The 23,923-nt window shown below is 40.5% G+C and overlaps 1 protein-coding gene across 3 annotated transcripts; it reads left to right on the plus strand.

Annotated features, from left to right (window-relative positions):
* The first annotated feature begins 785 nt into the window (after positions 1 to 785).
* On the plus strand, positions 786 to 23,923 carry Pits (Protein interacting with Ttk69 and Sin3A). Of its 3 annotated transcripts, none has more exons than XM_076390921.1 (6): positions 786 to 980; positions 1,350 to 2,116; positions 19,663 to 19,814; positions 19,923 to 20,154; positions 20,245 to 20,489; positions 20,580 to 23,923. In XM_076390921.1, the coding sequence occupies exons 2-6, from the start codon at positions 1,405 to 1,407 to the stop codon at positions 20,718 to 20,720; spliced, it is 1,482 nt and encodes a 493-aa protein (XP_076247036.1). In that variant the 5' UTR covers positions 786 to 980; positions 1,350 to 1,404; the 3' UTR covers positions 20,721 to 23,923. The 3 variants fall into 3 exon arrangements, with proteins under 3 accessions (XP_076247036.1, XP_076247035.1, XP_076247037.1); XM_076390920.1 differs by having other exon boundaries at positions 1,370 to 2,116; XM_076390922.1 differs by having other exon boundaries at positions 792 to 2,116; positions 19,968 to 20,154.

A 23,923-nucleotide genomic window follows, 5' to 3' on the forward strand; every position in this document is an offset into this window, starting at 1 on the left:
TTTAGTAACATCAAAAAAATAAATTCTAAAGTTTGAAACGAGAATATGCACACACTGTCGGCCAAAAATACAAGACCATCCCCGTACAGTTAATAAAACAATACAAATTACTTATTAGAAATTCGATACACAACAAGAAACATAAAACAATAAACAATCCACCATATTAAATGTGGATAGAGACTAAAAGAAGTACTCCACATTAGACAACAGAATCGAAAATAATAACTCAGCTGATCCCACTTTTGTCCAACAATGCAGATACACCTTGCCTAACCCTTTCACCTAAAATCATTCATCTTTCCATCCCATTTAACATTCAAACTCTCATTTTCCCGCCCCCTGGACGCGTGTGACGCACCAGCATTTGATGCATCAGTCGGTCTTCCAGATCCGCCAAAACTGAAAGCCCATTCCGTTAGCAAGATTTTCCCTCGCGTGAAACGGGCCTCGCCGACGAGCGGCTAGCCGAGTGCGCGCGCGCGTGCTACAGCACCCCTCTCACCCCCCACCTCGTTCGCCGTCGTCTCACCCCTCGATCGGCTGTTCGCGCTCGAGTCCCGGTCGCTGACTACGTGTCCCCCTAGGGCAGCTGTCGGCGCGCATGCGCAGCCTCGCGATTATGACGTCACGGTGCATGACGCCACACCGCCCGATTGGCGGAGCGCGTCGTAGCCGTCGTTGTGTCGTCGTCGTCGTCGTCGTCGCGCCGTGGGGGCGAGCTGAGGGGTGAGGGAAGAGGCATCAGGGCGAAGAGGGGGCGAAAGGGAGAGGGACGAGCGAGCGACACCCGTAGCTCCGCTTTACCGCCGCATTCTCGAGCGTTCGTCTCCTCGTACGGCAAGCGAGCGCACGTCGTGTCGCGCGCAGACCATTACTCCGCGTCTCGTGTCGAACCCAGAACACAACGCACGCATCCCTCGTCGTCCCGTTTCGCACCGATCTCAGCCGATGACGGTCCAAACGCCACGATTCGAAGGGTAAGTCGTGCGTCGAAAATATACCCGAGCGGTATCGCGCTGCTCCTTTTTTTTTTTCCTCTCTCTCTCTCTCTCTCTCTCTCTTTCTCCCCCTCGGCTCCGCCTGTGCCGCGTCGCCCGCTTCGGGCGAGCACGCTGAAATCGGCGCAATAACCGAGGAACCTTCTGCGATCGTCCCCATTCGGGTCCATGCCAGCCACGACACCGTGGAACGAGAATCGAGAAAGAACGGTGGTAGCGAGTGATCTCACCATTGGTCCTCTAAGTGAAGTTGATGCACAGTGTTTACGGGTCGCGCGTTAGAGGGCTGCCACTGTGGATTATTTCTTTGTGCGTCGGAAGCGGAGGATTAACAGACGTGCTTTACAGTGGATGTGAGTGATACACAGGTACCGCGACGTCGAGCATCCACGGACGAGGCAAGATGATGGGGAAGAGAACGCAGTGCTACCTCTGCGACCTGCCCAGGATGCCCTGGGCCATGATCATGGACTACTCGGAGCCCGTGTGCCGGGGTTGCGTCAATTACGAGGGCGCGGATAGGATAGACCTCGTGTTGGAGTCGGCGAAGCAGATGAAGAAGGCGCACGGGTTCCAAGAGGCAAGATCGTCGACTTCGAAGGCGTACAGGACGACTGGCCACGCCGAGCACAATGGCAGCGCCAATTTGGACGTGCTGCCGATTCAGAACACTGGCCAGAGCCACTCGAGGCATCACAATATCGCCAGCTACTCACAGCTCCATCATCGTAACTCGATCACCGAGTTCAACTCGGGCACCACCAGGCAGCAGATCTCGAGGCAACACGAGGAGAGCCATGAGATCGCTAATGGGATGAGGAGCAACAACGTGAGGATCCCGAACGCCCACCTAGCCGCCGTGGCGCATCACGTGAACTTAAGCCACAACAGGGGCATCGCACAGCTCAAGAGAGGCATCTCGACCATCGACGAGGATGAGCACGCGGAGAAGAGGCTCTCGCTGGAGGAACAGCACCCGGTCAGGCCGCCATTGACCAGGGGCGATTCCCTGCCAGCTGTGAGCCTCGCGGTCAGTTACGTGCAGGACAGAAGCAAGGAGAAGCATCCCGTCAGGGCGCCCAGCTTCGAGACCGCCACCACATTCAAGGCCAATGGTGAGTTACGCAGATGGCTACGACGCGATCAGCACTGCCGATGGTGGTATGGCCCTGTTGAGATGTAGCGAGGTCTGGAGGCTCATGATTTCAAGCTGGGAAGCAATTGTGTCTGAGGGCCTGAGTAGCGAGAGTCTGTTTTTCTTCAGGAGTTCATTCTTTGCAGCATCTTACTGCTGTGGCTTAATTTTGGTGAAATAATGGGAGTCTAACTAGGAACGCCTTAGTGTCATCTTCAGAGTTTGATAAAATTTGGGATACGAGAGCACTGAAAAATATTAGACACGTATTTTTTTACCTGCTGGTGATCATGTTTAGAAGATGAAAATCGTCCCACAGTTTGGTTGGGAAATACATTTTTGTAAATACCTCGAATTTCGTTTACGTCATATTATTGCTTATAAAAAACTGGAAAAATCATGCATTTTCTGCATCTACTATTTTTTTCTACCTGCATTAGTTTTCGAAATATTTACGAAAGTATATTTTCCACCCCAACTTTAAGGGTGGTTTTCACTTCCTAAGCATGAATATGAATATCAGCAGCTTAAAAAATATGTATCTAATATTTTTCAATGCTTTACTCTTATACCAAGTTCTATCAAAATTAGAAGATGACACCAAAAATGATGTTTCTTGTGAATTATGTTATAAATATAAGAGATTTAACTCTTTACAATCCTACGTTGACATTTTTAAATTTACTTAAAATAATAATAGGGCGTTATTGGAAAGAAAATTGAAAAAATTAGAAGTGCAAAGGGTTAATAGCATAAAACTTCAAATATTATGTTGTTAAGAAGTGGGTAGTTACGTTTGTTTTTGTATTCTCTCGAGGAAAAGAAAAAATTATGTTAGGTTAGCTCTTAGGCATAGATTTAAAGCAAAATTAACAGACAGTGATAATTGAGATATTTCACTTGACATATACTATCTTTTATGTTGCATTGTTTTCAGTAGTGAGTAAATTCTAAGAAGCTGTACATGAATAATACATATAGAAATACAAGTATACACGTATAAGTGAAGTGGCAATTGGAATATTCCTGCATTTCGGTCAGATGCTATTTTCTATCTTCATTCAGATTCGGTAAGATGAGTGAATACGTAGTCATAAGAGATAAATATTTCCTATTTCTCATTTCATGACATCATTCCCTCGCCATAAAGAATAGGAAATATCTAAGGTCAATTCACGTGTCGATAACTCGTTTCTATCTCACCAAATATGAAAGTGAAGGAAAAAGAAATAATCGTCACTTTTGAGGAAAATGATAATTCCAAGAAATCAATATCTCTATGATGAGGAAATCCTACTATTCTTTCAGTAAACATGATTCTTCCCACGTTTCAATTTTCGCGTCACAACGAATACTCATCGCTATCTCCACAATTTCTTAAAAATCAGGTAGCTTCAAAAATGGCATAAAATATAATAGACACGTAACGTAAAGTATAAGCCTGTAATGCTGTATCTATATTCTACACTACAGCATTCAGTTGTTTTTGTAACCTCGCTACATCTTGCCAGACACTGTACTTTAATATGCTCTGTTTCCTTGTTTTTCTTCCTATCGGCAGTGCTCGGGCGTCTTAACGGTATTCTCGAATTTTAAGTTCCTTACGATCACGAGATACCGCTATCGACGTACGTATCCGTTTCTATTGGTGGAAGTGACCTGTTCTGCGAGAAAGCTCGAGAATTTTTGGGAGACAGTTTATAGATATCCTCGGTCGTGCCGTGAAATTGTACACTTGACCGGAATTTACGACCGTCGAAACTTTCGGGAAGTGTTCATGGCTGGTTTTTTCTTTCTTTTCACGAAGCTTGAACGAACGTAAACAGAATCGTACAAGAACATTGCGCGATGGGCGTTGAAGGAAATATTATTTAGGGTTGGTTGTTTGAAAGAGAGCGAAGCTCTGTGCTGATCGTTTCAGTTAAGAAAATTGTTAACAGTGAAAACTTCTATTGGACAAATATGAGGGAACTGTTATTCTTGTAAATTTATTTTTACTGTGGACAGCTTCAGGTTTTAGGTTCGAGAAACCTAAGCTTTTTGACATTTCTACTTGCTGTTACGATCGTGACTTTCGTGAATGTTCCTAGTTCAGTATTTGCAGATACTGTGTTCTAAGTGGTGTTTGAAAAGATCTGTATAATTTATGATTTGCTAATGGGAATACAGGATTTTTGTATAAATATAGCAATTCTTTATTTATTTTGATAATTTGTGTTGCGATGTGTTATTATCCTTGAACTCAAAATTTAAACAGAGACTGAAAAGCTTAAACACAGACAGTACAGAGATTTTTCGAAGTGTCAGTATTTATTTTATATACAGAAATATTTTTTGTTTCATCGTCGCGAATTAGGAATAATAATAGTATTTTATACGAAAACAGAAATGTACTATTACGATACTGAAAATATTTAAATCATTAAAACACTAATACTATAACATAATAAATAGCTAGAAAATAGGAGTATTCTCTAAATCTTACTAATGAATACATACTAGACAATTCCAGACTCTGGAAGTCTAAACAAGCAAAATATAAAAAAACTGAATTCTCGTATATTTGAAAAATTCATAGAAACTTAGTAGCCCAACTAAAATAACAATAATCAGAGAATGTATTGAACGTAAAATATTTCTCAAACTGTACCAAAAATATCCTCATTAAACATACAGTATAACTACATCATCGACAGAATAATACAAATTTTGATCGTGAATTTGTAACTAAATGTAACAGTTTTAAATAGAACCTAAAATTCCTATTACCTAAATAGAGAGAATAATACGAATACGACAGAGTAATTTATCACAAATAGATACTTATGAAGATGAGAGATATTTAGCCAAAAGAAATTTATTCGCTCAACAGTCTACCCAAAAGAAATTTAATCGCAAGAGAATCTTCATTTAATAATTCTAATTTCTACAGCAGAAAGGATCCCACAATTTCACTGGGCGTGTTCGCACATCGCGACCGCTTCTCGAAGCGAGAGCGATCTTTCTCGTGTTATCGGTTGGGTAGTAAAAATAGGAAAGCGTTGGTTCTGCGCGTCGCGTGGCCATCTGGCGCGAGAAAGGAGCGCGGTTCGCATGCGTGTCGTTAAAAGACGCGTGCTCTGGGGCCATTGGGGTAGCAATCGCTTCGAATCTGCACACACGACGAAAATTCGAATCACTTCGAATATATTTTGATACCTGGAACTCTTGGTCAGCGACGTTTGTCACTGCATCATACTGCTGTTCAGTAACTGCCCTTACCATTCATCAAATACATCTGCCTACGCGTTCTTCCAAACTTTCCAATTCTCTCATAATTGGCTCAATATCTAGGCCCAAAAAGCTAGATACGTTTGTCACAAATATACACCTATCACTCTGCCAAATGTCATCGAAAGAAGCGCGAGCCATGTTCGATGCTTCCCTCGTAAGTCACGCGCACAGATTCGAATCGATTCGAATCGTCTCAGTTGCCATCGCTGGCCCTCGAGGGCTTCCTGGAACCGCGCTCGAAGGAAGTTACTCATCCCTCTCGCTCAGCGGCCGTTGCTCGCCGTCTATGGCGCAGTCTTCTCTCTGCCCCCTTCGCCCCTTTGACCCCTGGGTCCCCGAACGAGCAGCAGTCGCCCGAACGCGTATAAAGGAGACGTACGCCGAGCACGTGATGGGACGACCAAAAGATACACCGAGTTGTGCCGTGACGTCCGATCGGGTGACGTCACCTCCGTATATTTAGACACAATGAATGAGCCCCGTTGCTGCCTCGATACAAATCTCATCGGCGTTGGAAGCGTTTCGCGAGCGTGTAATCCCGCCAGCGAGTCGTAACGGACGTTTGCCGACCGTTAATAACCAACTTTTCGCCTCCTCCTCCCTTTCCCAGGGATCTTTGGCTCTCCGTGCGTCTTAACGAACGCACGCGACCGTTGTTCACTTTCGAATTGTGCACAGCGTTGCGTAGAAAGTAAATCGTTTTTCCTCTTCTTTTTCTCATGCAAATGATCGAGCTGCTCGGGCGCGATCGCGGCGGCGCGGATACTTTCGAAAACCGGTTCGCGATCGCGCCGGATATTTCGCTGCGTCGCGGGGTAACTGTTCTGCGGCCCCCTTTTTCTTGCGAGCGTTTTCGTGTCTGGTTCATTGATGGTGAGTCGGGATACGCTGATCTTGAGTCGATTTTTCTGGCGATTCATTTTGTTACACTAGTGGATCGACATTTTTGATGGATCTTTCGTTGGCAGGATTCATTTTCCTCCGTTTTTTTCCTCCAGAAACTTAACTTCTTTTATACTTCAGAAGTCTTTTTGAACAGTTCTTGTTTTTACATAAAACCACATGTCAGAAAAGGGGATTTTATGGATAAATGAAATTAGCTGTACTAATTTATTTAACCTCAATTTGCTTCCTAAAATTTAATTTTTTAAGCAGTCTTGTTTTATATAGTTATTAGTTTTGTTTAATGTTTACAAATAGTTTCTTGCATCTCCTGAAAAATATATTTTTTTTTAAATTATTTCTTTGCAAATTTTATTTACCTGTGCATTTCTTTATCGAAGTCGAATGTCGATATTTTGCAAATTGATTTTCTAACTTCCGATCCGAACCGACTGTAAAAGTCAATTTTTTCGACAAGAATCGATATCCCTATGATGAGCTGTGGATGATAAAATGAGGGTGCATTAAAGAGAGAAGGTTGAAAGAAAATTCAGATTCTGACATTTTTGTAATCCATTTATATAAATGTGTTTCTATTCAGTATCATCGTTTTTAGAGTGATGTTTAGTATACGATATTTCTTATGTCATAAATGTGCAAAATCGTGTACCGAATTTCAAATGGAGTCTCAACCCTACACAATCCTTCAGTAAACTTTAATCTAACAGTCATTGCTAATGACCACAATGTGCAGTTAGTGTGACATAAAAATTCATTAAAAGAATTTATTTATGATTAATAATCATTGATTATGGGTCTGTAGTCTTGAAATTTTGTTAAATTCTCATAATACTATATTATTATGCAAATAATCGCACGTTTCCTGCACTATGGTGTAATTTAAACGATTTTAATTGACTGCCATCATTTGCTTTACTATCTTTTTCTGAAATGAAAAATCCAAACACGATTTTAATCTATAAATCAATTACTACAGTCTGAACTAAACAGTTTTAACAAAGTAGCAAACATAAAAAGTAAAAAGTTATAAAACTCCATGCTTCTTTAGGTGACGAAGAAGACTACTGTAGATATTGACATAATTTTAGTTCATAAAATTAAGGAACGTGAATTTAATATGCGTGTAAAGGTGTTTTTGTGTGTAGATTTTTTACATATGTAAAAAACAGTTTGCGTAATATCAGAAAGAGAAAAGAAATTTTCTCACCCAATATGCAAATTATTTAATGGTTTCCTATTAAATATTATCATATCACGTTATCAGAAATCTGCACGTGAATACTGCTAATGAAAAAGTAAACAATTAAAATCTGTCGCAGATGTATCAGAGTCTACTGACTTGTGATAAAATATATTTAATGATGAAAGTCATATGTGGCAATCAAATGTGGTTCAAAAATCACATATGAAGATGAAGCAAAAAAAGTATTTCTGCTACTAATCTTGTGACCGATTATTTTTTAACTCTTGCTCTTAATTATCTACCACCTTTTTTCTCTCGTAAATTGTGTTTCAATATTTAGACATTTCGATCACTATTAATAAGAAAATTCACTATTTTTACCCTTTGGGTGCCCTAACGTCATAGACCTGTTTATTTTCTAACCAGGGGTACACGTCTTATTTTCTCCCATGAACTTTCACTTTAATTAAAATATCCATTTTCCCTCGAACCCACGCCACTGTGCATGAAACGAAGCCAATAGCCAAAGAGTTCACATTTGAAGCAACTTTTCTATACTCGTTTACTGGGTAATTAACATTCTACTGCTAAAAGAACCATAATAAAGTCTGAGAATAAAACGGGTCTGTACCATAAAAGAAGAAAAAATAGCACTAGGGACTTCTAGGGAAGAGTCTGAAAGCGAGAAAATTGTGGCAATTTTCTGACTCACAGTAGGGACCATCACCCTTCGTACCGCTGGGAATGACCTTGGTCATCGACCGTTATTTCGACACTGGCCACTTTCTAATTCGACCTTAACGCGTGTGTTACGGTTATCGGGAATGGCTCGTTGCAGCCACGACCACACTGGACATGGTCATCTGTCTCTCGTCGCGCGAGCGCGCGCACCCTCGCCCGCCATTGCGCTATAAATATTTCTGGAAAATGTCGACCGCGCGGAAGAAAGTCGAACGACCGAAATACACCTCAGCAGTATTAAAGGATCACTGGTTTTGGGCTGAAAAATTGTGTGTCTTTAAACTTCTGCAACTCTGTCGAGAAAAGTCGCACAGCAGCGTACCTAACCTTATTTTAAAGGGCAGAGTTGTTTCTATTTTTTTATTATCATTGAATTCAATTTTCGGGCAACTTGCTGAATATATTTTTAGAATTGACTTTCCACGAAAGCTGGGAAATTGAAATAGACTTGGTTTTGGTGCAAGGGAAAGAAGTTGCTTAGAATATCGCCATTGGGAACGTATTTAAAAATCAAGCAGATCGGCCATTGTGTAAAACTTCGGCAAGTTTATCGAATTTTCTCGTGGTTGATTTTTTCACCAAAAATGTTCCTAATTGAAAGTACTGTATGGAGTTCAGACATTTTTTTTAATGATTTATTTTAGAGTGAATTTAAAGATAAGGATTTCACCTTTATAATGAACCCTTAAAAATTGATGTGTTTTTTTTAACAGCAATTTGTTGCAGTTTAAGTGGAAAAACACAACAATAAGATGAGAAAATAAGGCTAGGTACATTGCTGCACAATTTTTTTCATACAGTTTTCAGCAGTTAATAAACGTATATCTTTCTGATCCAAGATTAGTGGTCTAATTTTATTGCAAACTATAGATCGCAATTGTTGGTGTTCCGCGACGTGATTATTTATTTTTAGTTTAAACGAAGTACGAACTTGTTTAATTAATACTTGTTCATTGATAAAGGTATACTGTCTACTCATTCATTGGTAAAAAATTTTAAATTATCTCAATATCTATTTCCACTCTGTCTCAGAAGAGTAAAGGTTTGGTCCAGAAGGGGTTAAAAACTGTCTACAAGATACAAAATTATCATAAAAATTGTATTCTGCATATCAGGAGTTAAATATAACCGTAAACACATATTTTTTAGAAAAATAATCTTCAGTGACGTTATTTATGGGATGAGAAAACGTAGGAAAGATGGATCCTCATATAGGTTAGGAAAGAAAAATCAAACGATGGTAGGTCAGGGGATACCTGTCCATATAAAAAAGAAATACTTTTTAAAGTGTAATACTTTGTTTCTACTCTCACATGTTAAATAAACTCAAATAAGAAAAATTCTCAGTGTACGTATAAAACATCTTTTTCAATAAACGAGATTTGATAAAGGAGCAGAATTAGGTACAGACACAGAAATATGGAGAAATACTCTATCCCAGAAGACAGTTAGTAGCAGAATTTCTAACACAATAAACACTCCGAGTTAGCAAGGATATTTCTGCGAAATAACGGGAACAGCGTGGTCTGACCAGCATATACCCGTTCCAGGTATTTTTCTGTTACCTGGCCTTGAACCGTCGATATCTCCAGCTGTGACGTCGATGAGGGTAATTAATAGTTATTATTAGGCACGAAAACAGTCGATTGGGAAAATCAAAGCGTCGTTTAGAGCCCGCTGGAAACAGTGCTAACGGTGTTTAAAAACCGTTCGCTTTAAATGACCAGCAAGAAATGTGAAAATTACGCGGACCAGGTATTCTGGAAGAGGAATTCGCGGGGAACGTTGCCTCCACGATACAGGAATTCTCGTTTTTGTGACCATTCAGAGGTGCCTGGTTAATCTGTTCATAGTTGTAAACTGTTTCCTCATTTCGGTAGGCTTTTGTGCTATCGCCTTAAGGCGGACTGTAATAAACACATAATTTCGAAGTTTACTGAGGATTGAGAAACAGATTTATCATTTTATTGGTCGCTTTCGGTCTAGTTCATGTAACGTTTACTCGCTGTAAAGTCGTGACTGTATAAATAACGGGTTTACGAATACAGAAAATATCTATAGTATAATTGAGGCGTTGAGGGTAGTAAGGGTGAACTCCAACAGTTTCAGAAATACTTCTTATTTTAGTCTCTCTTATGGAACATAAATAAAGAATATTTTTCTAGAAATCTGATTTGTTGAGTTTAATTTTAGTATTCTCAAGGCCTCAATTAGGAAATGGGAAAAATTTAATAATAAATAGGAAATATGTATATTTATAATAATAAAAGAAAGAATAACGAGTTTACAGTGAGAAGCAAAAATTGTTAACTTATTCTAAAAATACATTCCACAAAAATTATTAAAGAATTTTATTTGTCTGTATTTTTCTGCGTATAGGGTGAATACATTTCTTTGCTATACTAAAATATACAGTTATCTGAAATAATCTTATAACGTGGAATACGTTTATGCTAGACTATAGCGAGTAAACAATTTTTACGTAAGATTTTTGGGGGATTCTCTCGTGTCTCATTTTTCAAAGTTTTGAAAGAAATTTCAAAGTTTCATTGAATAATCGTCGAATACTATTCCCACGTTGCTACCAAGCCTCGCATCATTTCGCTTTTTCCTTTTATCTTCTTTCATCCTTGAGAGCAGCATTTCCGTTCAAAAGATAGAATTCACGATCGCGTGTGCGCGTTTCGATAAAAATAGATTACCGCTGGCAAAAGATTAGGGTCTGGAAATAAACATGGATTATGAAGGAATTTTTGAAAATGGAAGGCCCTGCTTTTTTTCGGTTTTATTTATCTGTGAAACCTTTGTAAGAGGGGCAACTGTTTCATTGAGAGAGCAAAAATTGCGTCGAGTAAATTGTGATAAAGCTTTTATCGTAAGGACATTGTGAATGCAGATACTCTGTGCATGTTCCCTTATCGTTCCAAAGATGAAATTATTCGAGCCAGTATGATATGATACCCCCACATTCGTATGATATTCTAGTTTTGTTGGATACTTCAATTTATTACTTGTTTCTCGTTATTTGCACGCGCCATAGTTTCCCGATACCTGATTGAATGGGAGTTTAATTGTGTTGGGCACTCCCATTTTTCCTAACGAAGAGTGAGTGCACGAAAGATTCGCTAAATGCAAACTAGAATACATTATCTCACTCGCTATAAACTCGCCAATATCTCTACTATCTCCAATATTTCTCAGACTGTCATAATTATTTTCAGTTACAGAAACATGACTCTCAAACTTTATAAACTCGTGATTGGCAACTAGTCGCGAGATAATAGCGAATAAACATTGTGGTTTTGAAAAAAGTCTTATCATATATGAATATTACTTTTTTTATTCACTAATAGACTTCAAAAAGAATTATTATGAATACTTAAAAAAAAAAAAAAAACTGCCAAAGGCTCTTCTAAATAATTTCACAGTATTATTTCTCTACTAATTTTCCATAATTTATATGCAATTTATTGGCTAATGAGTTTTCAATGGAACACCAGTTCTGATGAAGTGTAGCACGGAAATATCGGTTTTTTCTCTGATTCGATTGGCTCCATTAGCATAGACACAGGCAGCCGAGCGTAGGAAAGAGATTGGTGAGAAACGCCGAGCCGCAGTGTCAACGATAGAAACGAGAGCGAGCGAGTTGAGTAGTTTCGCAATGATCGCCACGTTTCGCGAGTTTTCAACTATGCTTCATCGATCGCGTACGGATAGAAGCATGTATTGGCCTCATCCTACGTCACTGGACGATTATCGCGTTCGTCGTGCATGTCCTATATACAGGGTGTTGCAAAACGCGTTGCGACAAATTCTACATAACCTTCAATTGCAAACTAATTTTGTACGAACATCAGTAGGTTGCATAGAAAGTCGATAATAATATATAGGTATGAAAATAATATTTCATCTTCTTTTATGTTATAATATGTTCAATTTTTAATCAAAGTTATTGTTTTAATTCATTTCTTGAATTTAGGTATATTCAAGGGACCTCTGTGCCGACGCATTTTTGACTGTGCAAATGAAATTAAAAATTAGTTTATTGAAAGGTTATGTTTTCGAAGTGTAATGATTCGTACAGTTTATAATCAGTGAAGAATTATTTAGAGCCTTTTTAAGTGAATTTGTAGAATAGTGTACCTATAGATATTATGTGTATTTGAAAATGATGTAGGATAAAATGAGAAATTTGTACGAAGTAAGGAAGGGGTCACTGAGAAGTTAACCTCTTATGGGAGGAACATTTTGTAAGGCCAAATAAAATAGTTGTATTTAATTTTGTAAATGTATTCACTTAAGATATCCCTTTGGTAGCAACTTTATTTTTGCTGACCCCATTTGCAAACTGAGTCCATGCATTTTTTGCATGTTTTTGTATTTTATAAAATTAACAAAAATTTTTACTCTTCCAAGCTTCTAGAACATCGTCCAATACTATATGTTATCTTAATTTTTGTAAACAAGGTAGAAGAAAATTTAAAAACATAAATTTCTTGGGCCATAAACGACTCAAGTTGTAGATCAAGGAATATATGGAAATAAATCAAAGACAACAGACACTAGGAAATTTCCTAGGGAATATTTATCCCCAAAAGTTTTCAGGGTATTTTCTGCAATTATGCATGAAATTTAAATTACAAAAATAAATATAGATGCATGTGTCAGTCTCCTTCAAGAGACTATCTCTTTAAGTGTTCACTAAAATAAGGGTATGGTGAAAAATAAGGTCTACTTATTTTATTACTCATATTGCTTGTATTATTTTTTTATATACAAATAACACGAAAGTTACGCTTTCTTTTTACTCGTATCTGAATTTTCAACACGTATTTGATTTATGCTTTACTATACTTATTCTTCGAACATACAGTATACAGATCAACCACTTAACCTTCCATCACCAACTTTATTTTCCCCGACGCCATCTTCAAACCAAGTGCACGCATTCTGTGTACATGTTTGTATTTGAAAAAAATTCAAAAAAATCCCTGAATACTCTCCCAAATTTCTAGAACATCATGCAACAGTTTCAATCGCTATATACCTCAATGTTTCAAACAAGATAGGGGAAGATTTAAAAACAAAAATAGTCTGGGTCGTAAACGACCCACATTTCAGGCGCAGAGGGTTAAAGAGTTAGCGATCAGGTGGGGTCGGGGAAGATTCAAGGTTACCGCGTTATCAGACCGCCAGGAATAAACTTTCGGGACACCCTGTAGAGAGACGTCAACCGTAAACGCGCGTCGACAGCGTGAACGACGCGTTGGGAGGGTCATACTTTCGAAACAAGGCCACTATAGTCGACCGGTTAGCCAGCGAATATACAAAGCGCGCAGAGTGTGACTAAGCCGAGGGCCGCCTACGTGCGTGATGCGATGTCGTCTGTTACAAAACCGACGCGCGCGCATGCGCCCTCGCCTCCTTTCCGCGCAGTTGCCTGTTCGGACCCCGTGCTCCCGCGCCCGCCCCGTTTTCTTCGCTTCCTCTGGCTACAGCACGCCACTGCTACGTTTCCTCGCATGACTCAAGACACAGTGAGTCAAAAAAGTATCTGTGCGCATCCTTTGCGTGCACCGTAATGTCCTGGCTTAGGTAAACTTGTCGACGATGTGGGTCTTCTTCGTTTTCGACGATTTTTATGTATGTTGTAAATCCCGACATTTTGAGTTACTTTTTTCTTTGACAAAATTGGCGGTGGATCTTAGTTTTCTAGATATTCGCAGAAAACAGTACACAACTGTGATATACAGCATATGTAACGGGTGGTTCGAGTGATGTTGCACTCGCTTGAAAGAGAAACTGGATTAAGTTAAGCTTAATTAGGGGACATTGACAGAATATAGGTAGTGTTTAATAAGTACCATGTACCTATACAGACCTAACCCAGATATAAACCTAACCTCACCCAGGCCTAACAAGTTTGTTGTGAATATTTTGGAAACTAAGTTTTACCGCTAATTTTGTTAAAGGAAAAGGTTGTTCAATGTGACGACATTTATAACATATTTAAAAATTATCGAAATCAGCGAAGACCCACATCAGCCTGACTTTGTTAATTCACAATTCTATGTTCTCTCTACTTGCGTGCTATTGGAATTTCTACGAGTAATTAAGGCAAGGGGTTACGTCCACCTAGAGATCTCTAGGAAATTTAGAATTTTAAGGATTTAAAAAAGAAGACCTTTCTCCTTTAAAATTTAGGATTATGTAGCCAAGAGATACATTTTTTAGTGAGAAAATATTCGGCATCATTTCCATTGATAATATTTCTTTAAAAAATTCTTCAACTTATACGTTCCCTGCGGACCTCTAGGTGGATGCAACCCCTTAAGTTGGTATTTGAAGTGAGAATCTTCGATTGTTTCATTCATTGCCATATTGTCATGGTTAAAGAATCATTCTTGGTTTTAGGTTAGGTTATTCTTTGTTTTGGGTTAAAGAATGTAAATATAGTTTATTACATGTATCCATGAATACATATTTAACTGCGAAAACAATCATTTTGTTGATTCTACTAAATACATTCGCTGTGAAAACGAATTACGTTGACTAATTTATGCAGTATGTGCTGTTTATGTAAATTATCATTATTCTTGCATTATCGTCCTATAGTATGCTATACCTGAAAATATACCTGAAATCATGTTTATAGATTGCAAACGTAATAACAAACCTATCCAGATGTCAATAGAACTACTATTAACGCAATTTTAGATGTATAAATGCACATCAACCTTTAATGAGTTACATCACTCAGCCTTTTCTTATCCGCTCGAGCTTCGTATACGACACAATAAAAAGCGTTGTAATTTCGTTAATTACTTGAATTTGATCTTAATATTTTTATGAGTATATCCTCAGAAGATTATACTTCTAAATGAGGTAAAACAAAAATCGATTTTTCTGACCCATCAAAGTGTTATTCCCCCTTTATGCACCTGATTCTAGGATGCTGCAGGTATTCTGTTTCCTTGTGTGACGATACATATCAACTGGATATACAAATATAGTTGGTCCAGAAATATAACGTGGTCATAAAATTAATGAAACAATAAAATAAGCATGGTGGCAATACTACAACAGTTGAAGTGACAGGAATATTGGAAGATGAGGACTTCAACCCCTTGCAGGAGCACGATTAGTTATCATAATCTGCTTATATTACCTGGTACTTCCACTCGGTGCTTCCAATTTACTACGCTATATATCTGGGCAAACTGTGTAAGATCCTTGTCCATATTTTTGAGCCTTCAGATTAAAACTATTCGTAAAAACGAGAACCTTCATACACATCGACTGAAGAATTACTTTTTTATTTAAGCTTACTTATTAACAGGTAACATTAAAAAAGTACAATACACTTTTACTCTTGGTTTCTCATTCAATTCACAATACTATACAAACAGAACGAGTCAGGCTCCTCATAAAAAATCAAGAGGCTAATAAAAATTCTATTTTTAAAAACTGATTTTAATCCGAAGGGAGTGTTAAATATATACATGTTTAATTTAATCTTTGTTATTCAAAAATGAATTCCTTTATTGTTTAATATTTAAGAACGTGACAAAGGGCCATGTGTTTTTCTCAAATCTTAGCCTGCGTCTGCTGCGTAGTTCGTTATAAGTCCTTTTGTCTCTTCTTGTGAATGCTTCATTTGACGTCAGTGGTTCATTGAATGCAAGTTACAGCCTTCCAAGACAGTTTAATTAATAAAGAGCAAGCATTTTCATTAAACACATATCTTATTATAGACTGTTAGTCAAACCTCTACTCATATTCCTGACAAACACAAACAGGTATGGACACAGAAATATGACCTACTATTCATGTCACAGGAGAAGTCCCTTGGAAAGCATTGCTCCTAATGGAATTATTCGTGCCCCATGAGAAGTCTCCTGGAATCCATTAAAGGTTATACTTTTCCAGAGTACAGTACAATTAGAAGCAATGCTTTCCAGAGAACTCCTGCGACACGAATACCAGCTTGCACTTGTCCACATTTCTGATAGACGAATAGAATAGAAGGTAGTACCGCTCATGTACCACGAAAAGTCCCCTGGAATCCATTAAAGGTTACACTTTCCAGGAGACTTCTCATGCTACATGATTGTTACTACTTCCTATTCGTGTCTCACGAGAAGTCCTCTGGAATCCATTACAGACAACGCTTTCCAAGTGACTTCTCATGCCACATGAATCCTACTACATTCGTGTCTCACGAGAAGTCCCCTGGAATCCATTACAGACAACGCTTTCCAAGTGACTTCTCATGCTACATGAATCCTACTACATTCGTGTCTCACGAGAAGTCCCCTGGAATCCATTATAGACAACGCTCTCCAAGTGACTTCTCATGCTACATGAATCCTACTACATTCGTGTCTCACGAGAAGTCCCCTGGAATCCATTACAGACAACGCTCTCCAAGTGACTTCTCCCGTGACACGAATAACGCATACTTCTTCGACGCCCTGTACGTGCCTCGAGGTAGGGGAACGAGACACGGCGGTCCTCGCTCTCTATCGACGCCGCGGCGTCACGGAAAAGTACCGGTCACACGTCTTCTCGATGGCAGACCACGCACACGGTCGAAAGACCTCGGTCACTCGTGTGCTGGCTGCTGGACAATGAGCGACGTGGGGGAACAGTGGCGACAGAGGGGGAGGAGGGTACGTGCGGATGCTGCATATTGCAGTGGAAATGGCTGGTTTACGGGACCAGGTCCGATATCGCGTGTCACGGTCCACTGTGGAACGTGACGAAAACGTGCTTTTTAATATCGATCCGCGCTTTATCGCCCGCCAGGGGAACGGATGCGTTTCTCCGTAGCCGAGGGCTCGGGAACGCGTAAACACCGCGGAGAAAAATAACGAGCCGATAAGCGGAGAAGTAGTGCGTTGTCAGTAAATTCCGTTGCGTAGGATCGATAAAGTCGGACGAGTAAAATCGTTCCTCGAGTCGCGGGATGTCCAATGGAAATTTGTTCGCGCTGGTAACGGGAAACTGGGCGATTACGAAGCCGATGAACGTATTGAGAATTGCTTGTTTATAGACGGACGTTGAATGCTTGCCAGGAGAATCGTGCCACTACGTGTGTTTAATGTTATCGCGTGCTCTTTATTTAACATTTTTCAGATTTCACGCTGTTCGAGGTTGAGATTTAATGACCGTGATATCGTATTTTTCGGGGTTATTTAGATATTTTTTTTTTATCGTAATTGCGATTTTAAGGATACCTTCTGTATTCTTATGCGAAGATTTCTTTTTTAAACGATAACGCAAGAGTTTGGCGAACGCGAGAGAAAATAAATGTTCGCTGTTGTTTGTTGACCTTTCTCAGTGTGTATTCGATTAACCGAAGAAAGAACGCGTTTCCAGACGCGTTAATATTAAATAGGCGATCGAAATTCTCGCATATTATTTCAATGGACGAATTTAATATAATTAACAATTTAAAATGTCATTGTTATAATCGCTTAAAATTGAATGTTATAGCATTGCTATGAAAAAATTTCCATAAATGCATTGGTTTTAAATTAATATTTGCGAGATATTAATATAAGATAACAATACAATTTTTTATGAGAATTCATGTCTTGCACAATTTTTTATTGGAGAAAAAGCATATCATGATGATATGATTAATATGCAATTAAATTGCAATTTATTGTCGATGATGATGATAGAGATAAATATTTGATTAACATTTCCCGTATTCGTTGAAGATATTTATACGTTTACGTCAGTGGACCTGCAGTTCTGCTTGGAATTATATCTGTTATACATGTCTGTTATCATACGCTATAATATCACATGAATTATCGCGCGTTAGTTTATAGTCTTATACGAGCTGTCACGCTAGCATATAACCTGATATGAGTTATAGACTATTACATAGTATTATAAAAGTTATCATAAAGTATACACAGTAGCATATACGAATTACCATATTTTATCATAACGTACTAGTTATCATACGTTACCACATGGGTGGCATCATGTGAATTGTTATGTGTTATCATACGAGCCCCATCATATTATCATATTAATTATCATTCCTTAGCACATTAGGTTTTATGCGTTACCATATTGGTTATCATACATTACCACATTAATTTTCATACGCTATCATATTATCAGACATTATTATATTAGTTATCATATGTAATCATAGGGATCATAACATTAGTTGTCATGTATTATCGTATTAGTTACCATCTACTATTATATTATTTAGCATACTTTATCATATAGGCGTAACTTCATATGGATCATCATACATGTAACTTCATGTTAGTTATCATATAAGTAATGACTTATATGTCTATAACTTTATACCAGTTTAAGAATAACCTTAGATAAGTTATCGTATAGGCAGTTTCATACGAGATATTATCATATAGATAATCTCATACGAGATCACCTCGATACGATTATCATATCTCGTATTAAATGAATTATCATATAACAGTCATCGTTATCATACGATATCATGTAATTTATCTACTCTCAGACAGTTTTATGTAGTATCATATTCACCATCATACAGTACCTAAATCATATCGTACGATATTATAATATATCAGGCAACTACCATATCCTGCCACGAATTATAAGAAGTATATCACGCGTGATATTCTGTACATATACGTAATACCACGCCATAGCTCATACAGTATGATGCATTAACATACACTGATTATCCGCACGATATCTTTACCGTAGATGAAGTTACAAGGATATACGTGTCCCGTCTGCCAATGAATTTTATCGCCCGAACCGCGCAAAGACGTGTCCAGAGCGCTTCGTAAACAATATCAGAATGCGCAACCTCGTAACGTCCTGCAGAGGAAAGATCAACGAGCAGGGTACTCGACATTCTGTCAGGTACCGAGCGACGTTCGCGGTCGTGAAAAGTAAATAAGTCACGAAAAGCATTCAACGCACACGTACTTCGACAGCGCCGAAGGCGAGTCGTGTTCCTCGAACGGAATATAAATCTCCCTCTTGGTAATACTGAAACTCGATCGACTTAACGGGCACAGCTGATAATTCGGCTCGTAACGCTCGAAAGTCGGTCGAAGAGGAGGTGCTGTGCCTCCAGAAACGAGGTCCCTAGCGTGCGTCGATATAATGCGACTCGCGTAGCATGATGAAAGTACGCTGGGTTTCGTTCAGCGTAATCGCGACCCGAAGAGGGCAAAGGATATCTATTTCTGTCTTCCCATCTGAATCACCGCCGTACTATAAGAGCTGTACGTTCGGAAATGTCTAGAGATTATCGTCAAGGAAAATGTAAACAGATGATAGAGCTCTGAGACTTCTCGGTTCCTCGACTATTGGCAATTGCGCTCGGCTTCTCTCGTTACAGAATAAGTCTCTCCAGATTTTAACACAGATTATTAAAGCTCGTTCGTTTTCAGGAGCCTATGTCGGCCCCTCCATCCCTCTGGCACCAGCAAACGTGGCGGCGAATGGCGGAGGCTCTCCTCTTCGTCCACGAACGAGCCCCCCGCCCCCGCCGCCGCCAGCGCAGGAGGGCAACAACGACAATTCGCAATCGAACCATCACCAGGTAATTAAGCTCGTATGGTAATCGTGCTCGCGCTGTCGAATACATCTACATGTTAACGATCCTTTGAAAAAACAGAACTCGTCATTCGCGAGGCTGCTTTATTTATAGATGCTTGTGTCTCACGTCCAAATTGAAAGTAATTTCGTCCTCCAGGGTTCGACGAATGGCCCCTCACCTATGGCCGCGCTCATGTCTGTCGCCGATAACCTAGCCTCGCCCGAATCAGTGCCACAACCACCGAACAACCCGAGCCCGACAAGTAGAAGCCCGCCAACCACGGCGACGAATGCCCAGCAACGCAGTGCCTCCAGAGGTTCCCAGCACAGCCCGAACAGTTCAGGTAAGTTTGCTGCCACTGGATCTAGGCGTCCGCCACTATGCTGTAACATTGTCGAGAATATTTCCAGCTAAATGGCCGGCTGCTTTGCAGGACCGTCGGGTAGGAGGTCCAGCGGGTCGAGGCACGTGTCGTCCACGACAGTAACAACGTCGTCGGAGGGAGCAGTGGCCCAGGTCGCCGGGACAGAGCAGGTGTCTGCGCCAATCTTGAAATGCACTCTGTGCCAGGAGCGTCTCGAGGACACGCACTTCGTCCAGTGTCCTAGCGTGCCGCACCACAAGTTCTGCTTCCCCTGCAGCCGAGAGAGCATAAAGAGGCAGGGTGCTGGCTCAGAGGTGCGTTCCTTCAGCCAGTTTTGGACACCTCGGTTTAGCTTCATCCTTTGGTTCGATACTGTTTGATCCCCACGTTAATTGTCCTTCCAGGTCTACTGCCCCAGCGGAGAGAAGTGCCCCCTGGCGAACAGCCAAGTGCCCTGGGCGTTCATGCAGGGCGAGATAGCTACTATCTTGGGCGACGACACGACAGGCTCTGGGCTTAAAGTTAAGAAGGAGAGAGAAACTTAAGGATTCTCTTGCAAGTTTAATCGGGGCTCAAATTTTGCACCCTCGGCGAGAGGGTAGATCACTGGTGGAACCGTGAAGGTTCACCAAAAACACTTTTGGTAATGGTGATAAACGTTGGCTGTGTTGTCGGCCAACACGCATCGATTCGAGCCAAAGACGTTGTCGGTGTTAAAATTGGATTCACGCGAAGTTGTTGACGTTGTCAGGGAAAGTGGACGATTTGATTTCAGCGATTCGAGATACAGCGGGTCGCTGTTGTTCAGTTCACAAGCGAGACAACGACTGTTTCGATCGATCGTTAATTTAAAAAAAAAAAAAAAGAAAAAAAAAAGAAAAGAAACGATCAATTGTTTTGACTGGTCTTGAGAAGAAGTCTTTGGCATTTTTGCACGCTGGCGTCGGTCCTGCACACACGTGTATATAACAGGATTATCGTAGAACGGTTAATGCGCGAGGATGATAACAAACATGGTTTTCGTCGAATATATACGAATAAATAAGTAGAGAGAAACATCGCGGAGAGATATTTGTGTCCGGTTTGGGTTTGTACTTAGGCTCGATCGCCTTTATTGTTTGTTGTACCGCGACGTAATCGCGTTTTTTGAAGTACAATGTATACACAGACATAAACACAGACATTACACATTTTTCAACGCGTGAGACACGCTTTGACACACACGTACACACTACACACTCACAGGATACCGTGAAAAAAAAATTTGAACGGTAGCGTATTGTACTTTATTTTTTCCACGCGGCATCGCGTGATCGCGGATTAACCGAAGTCGCGAGAGCGTCACTTCGGTTTATTAATCGTCTGAACAGAAAGACGGTGTGTCGTCCTTTTCTAATTTTTTATTTGTATACTCTTTCTACTACCACTACTACACACTCGTTGTATCATAAACGAAACGAAGAAAGGAACATGGCGGACATATTTTGACCCAGCGTACGGGTTTTCTGTACATTGTGTATATGTGTACATACCAGCATTATATTAATAAAACCTATGACTAAAGGAGTAACCATTTTTAAATGTACAAAAGAAACTTACATTCGTTTTTACGTGTTACTACTATCTATTAAATTATTATTTCTCTTTTTCTTTCTCTATCTTTTTGTCGACTCTAAGAACCGTACGTCTAAAATCGTTTGTAGGGATTTCGAGCATTACTTTCGTTCATCACAAATACGTCTTTCTCTTTCGTTTTTGGTTCTCGTTCTTTCTCGTTCGCGAACATCGCGAAACCTTTGCGGGACTTTCGTCTCGCCCGAAGAGGAAGGAAAATGTATATCGTGAGGGGGGCGAGCATCGTTCTTATCCAGTCATTCTTAACGGATCGATAATCCGGATTGTGTAACGTCCACTTTCGCCTTTAAGTTAATCGCTAGACTTTAAGTGAGAGGGCCTTTTGGTTTTTCATTTTGTCGATGAAAAAGGTACGCCCGTCAAATAGGAACCATACACTCGCTATGTCTAAAACGTAAAAGAAAAAAAAAGGATGATGAAACGGATAAAAAGAGAAAAACAGACATACGTTCTCGCAGGCGTCCGACGGAGCCTTTTTGCACAGCTCTGCAAGAGGTTCCTCTCGGACCCGAGCGCGGCTCCTTTTTGTATATATTTGTACAAAACGGATCGGCACAATTGAAGGGGAGCGGCGATCGCGAAGCCAGCGTTCGCGAATCAACGATCACGCGCCGTGTGCTCGGCGGGGCTCAAGTTCCGGCTTCACGTTCCAGCAGCTTTGTATATCGTCGCCGAGGACGCGCTATAGTCTCCAGACGGAACTTGAGGTCGTTTGCTCGTTAACGGCGCCCTCCGATCGCGTTTGTCTCGGCGGGAGAATAATCGAGGCGACTGTAGAGGCTATCTGCGTAGCGTAAGCAATTTATGTACCGAGATATCGTGCAAAATCGATGATGACTGCGAGTGGCGGCGAGCGTTTGTGTTGTGCGTGCCTGTGCATTCGAGAGAGTGGGAGTGCGAGAGAAAGAGGGGCCGATGAAAAAAGCACAATTGATCGTAGCAATACTTACAGAGGCTGTACGTGATATTTTTTAGTCCGAGGCAGGTAGTTCCTACCTTCGATATGTCAACGTTGATTACGGCACTCGTTTTAAGGGTTTCACGCGCCCGAAGCAAACAGAATCTTTGTAGAGAACGAAGTCTAGGGGGAACCGAGCGAAAAAATGTTCATTCTCACGCAGATACGACCTCTTTTTACTTTTGTCACACGCGAGAACCACCTTGTCGGGTTCTGCGAGCAAATCCTTGCGAGCGAACGAGGGGAGGGCTCTCCCTCTCCCCTCGCCAAGCATATTTTGGTCGTCGAATCGCGTCGTCTGAGTGCCGATCGTTGCTCTTTTTCTTTCTTTCCTTTCTTTCCTGGTATTCGTTGTAGTCTTTCGCCCCGTTCGCGCGCGATCCTTTAACGCTTGCTCAATTCCACGAGACTATTTTTGGACGATGTTTTGCGGATCAGAGGAAATTGCGATTGGAACTCACGAACGCGTTTATCGTTCTCCTCAGGGGCTGTTTTGGTCTCCATTGTATTATAATCGCAGATTTTTCGATGCAGCTGTCTACTCGCTGTAAGCTCGAGCTAAGAATTTCTGGGACACAGTGTTTGTAGATTTCGTGATTTGTTTTGGTGGAGAAAGGGGTTGTTGGGCGAGCTTATAGCGGGGAGCGCTCTGTATTCGGTCGGCCAGATGAGCGAAATTGGGAATGCACGAGAAATCGTTGTTGTATCGCAACGCGCTGTAATATTGTTTGTATAGGAAGAGGTGGGGGTTCGATGACCTTCGCCTGCGTTGCATTCGTCCAATTTCATTGTCGACGACCAAGCCACGCGACTCACGTTTCCTTTTATCGGAGAAAGCGCTGAGAGCGCGCGACGCGTTTTTCCCGAATGAATCGAGATACAGCTACCGAATCTTTGCCAGTTGAACAGTCGTTTTACACACACTTGTATCGTTCGTTCCGTTGACTTCTCGTGACGAGGATCCTTCATGTAGAGCTATCACACACGGAAAATACACACGAAAGCGGAAGTACGAAACAATACGTCGAATAGCAATTGTAGTAGTGGATAATGAAATTTTCTAGTATACCATACCTCGAGGAACGCGTAACACTGTACTGTTTATCGTATGTATGCAACATGCAAAAGCAAAAATATATGTGTTGATGTGTAACA

The sequence above is a fragment of the Calliopsis andreniformis genome, unplaced genomic scaffold (assembly GCF_051401765.1).
Source record: "Calliopsis andreniformis isolate RMS-2024a unplaced genomic scaffold, iyCalAndr_principal scaffold0022, whole genome shotgun sequence".
NCBI classification, from domain to species: domain Eukaryota; kingdom Metazoa; phylum Arthropoda; class Insecta; order Hymenoptera; family Andrenidae; genus Calliopsis; species Calliopsis andreniformis.